Here is a 2,640-nt window from a genome sequence, read left to right on the forward strand (position 1 = left end):
AGAAATGGAGGGAAAGAGATCAGAGGGTCAAAGGGAAAGAATAGAGAAACACAAAGATGAACAAGAGGACTGAACCAATCACATGTATTCAAAATGATCTTAGCATACAATGGGTTAACAAGGGTTTATTTATATAGAAACAAGATTGACCATAACTGCTATATTCTAAACTTATGTAAATAACATAACTAACTTGATTATCTGAACAGTCCTGTGTCATTATTAAGATTACATAACAATAACTGTCCCCACTACTTCCCTTTTGTTGTAATTGCTAATGTAAACTGCCCCAACCTTTGCACTATTGCATGTTTCCTCGTAAACATACCCCAACTGTCGTTTCTTTTTTTATTTATGGCTGCTTTTAACCTGCATGATATATTTATACACACAACCTATTTAAATTTCAGGGTCTTACATCCACTACCACAACCCAACCATGTTTAGCCGTACATCCCGAGGCAACAGTACAATAAGAAGAAACAAGGTTTATTCTTCTATCAAGCAGCAATTATTTTAACTAGAAAGAAAAGCAAATGAATATAATTCCAAACCATATTTACATGTGTGTTTCAAAATTGAGGAATGAAGAGGAGAAGAATAAATTCTAATTTCACAGTTCACTAGCAAATTGTTCATGACAAGGGAGAGTAAAACCTGGGACTTAATTAAATTGGCATTCCTTTTAACAGCTTCACGAATTAAAGGTAAATGGCTCAACAAATCGTTTTGTGAAGGCCTAACTTCATAACAGCTGCAATTATTTCATTGAAAAACAATAAATTGTGAGTGCCCAATCTCATGAACCAAGCAGAAAAAGAACAAAAAAGTCCAAAGTCTGAAAGCCACCTAAAATCCTTGGACAAGTAGCCCCACACAGATTTAGCAGATGTTTCAGGATATTTCTGCACATAGTGTAGGAAGTGAATAGTGATCAAAATCGTCCTTATGGTTTTCTCAAACCACTTCTTTGGCTTCTCAAGTTTGATCCATTGTCTACCCTTTAATAGCACTGATATCTCAGGTTCTCTACCGAAAACGTCAAACTTCCATGCAACGACGTGCTTAAACACTTTCTGCAGCCCATTGTCTGCAAAACCGTCAAGGAACACTTGCCCACTTTCGCCATCTGTATCCTCAGATTCATTCCATTGAATTGGCAATACAGAAAATGAAACAGGCTCTTTCTCATCATCCTCCAAATGGTAATTTGACACAGATTGTGGATGAACTTCGGCCTCATCATCCGAAGACGCCATACCCCTATTCGGCCCAAATTGTCTCTGCATGCACAAACGAAACACTAAACAAGTAACGATTTTTTGGACAAAAAAATAAAGGAACCCTTTGTGAACACCACTATCTCCCATTGAGAAGAGATAAACAAGAACCCATGTCACCCACAACCACAGAAATTTATAATTAAATCAAAGCCCTCCCCGGAAACTAAAAGCGGTAAACAACGACAATTTATCATAACAGTCAACGGGACCGCCGTAGGAAATAAAATATAAAATCGGGTCGAGGAACCAAAAACATTCATAAACCTAGAATCATCGAACCCCACACTAGAACCATTTTGGGAGGAATTGATATGCGTGCATGCATGAACCGACACGTATGAAATCAGCAATCCCTCGTCTCTAAAACAATTAATATTTCTGGAGCACTAGGGACGTAGAAGAGAAAACGCCAAAAGGGAATGCGCAGTGGGATTGTACAGTGTACCTTGTAGTACAACCACAGAGCGAGACACGAGACACCTTAACAGAACGCAACAGAACGCAGCCCCTGCACAATTTGGCTACGCGTTTGATTCTTCTGAGGAGGAGAAAGAGGGTTTTGATTGCAATTCAAGTAAAGCAGACTTACGGTACCGAATGCCGGTAGAGGCTATGGAAGAAAGCCACTTCGGCTACAAATTTGCGCCGTGCCTCCCACGAGAACCAAATTTCCGCTTGGGAGTAGCTGCGAAGCGGCGTCCCTCGGCGTCGAAATCGCAGCCGTTGAAATTAATCTAACAACTCACATTGTGCCACATCATGATGCTATTAATTAAAAGTAAAAGGATTTATGAGTGGCCTAGAATTCAAGCTGAATCCAGATGACCATAAATGATGGAAAAACTCAACGACCAAATATTTATATATAATTTTTGGAAAAATTTCAAAAAAATAATAGTTGAATTTTAAAATTTCAAATCAATATTGGTTACTACACTAGTAAAGAAAATGATTATACTCAAAAAAATAAATAATAACATATTTTTATAGTAATTCCTGATTTGGAATTTTGAAATTCAACGGTCAAGAATTTTTTCATAATTTTTTGGACTTATCCAACTTAAAGTGGAATATTTATCTTAATTCAATCTAATGCAAATCAAGTCAAACATGTACCCCAAACTATTTTTCCAGGTGCGTCCAGGGTCCTAAAGTAATTTTTAGTACATCCAGTGCTCCAAACTAATTAAAACGGTGCATTTATATCCTGAGGTAACAGAAAAGTTAAGTTTAACCGTTGTCTTACTGACTCAGCCGAAGGTTGACCAAAAAATCCTACGTAGCGGACACGCAAGCATCTAATGTGTATTATTTTGACGAGTTAAGGTATATCCAGCACCTTGAACTATTTTCCCAA

The 2,640-nt window shown here is 37.5% G+C and overlaps 1 protein-coding gene across 1 annotated transcript; it reads right to left on the reverse strand.

Annotated features, from left to right (window-relative positions):
- Positions 1-624: 624 nt before the first annotated feature.
- LOC114756858 (protein ENHANCED DOWNY MILDEW 2-like) lies at positions 625-1,861 on the reverse strand (the record flags this gene model as incomplete). The annotated part of the gene is made up of 3 exons (XM_028945793.1): positions 1,729-1,861; positions 850-1,283; positions 625-754 (listed from the first exon to the last, which is right to left on the reverse strand). Coding segments are annotated over exons 2-3 (540 nt in total), but the record flags the coding sequence as incomplete, so codon positions are not given.
- Between the last annotated feature and the right edge of the window lie 779 nt (positions 1,862-2,640).

Source organism: Neltuma alba, unplaced genomic scaffold (genome assembly GCF_004799145.2).
Source record: "Neltuma alba isolate B1F8T4 unplaced genomic scaffold, ASM479914v2 tig00010516_pilon, whole genome shotgun sequence".
NCBI classification, from domain to species: Eukaryota; Viridiplantae; Streptophyta; class Magnoliopsida; order Fabales; family Fabaceae; genus Neltuma; species Neltuma alba.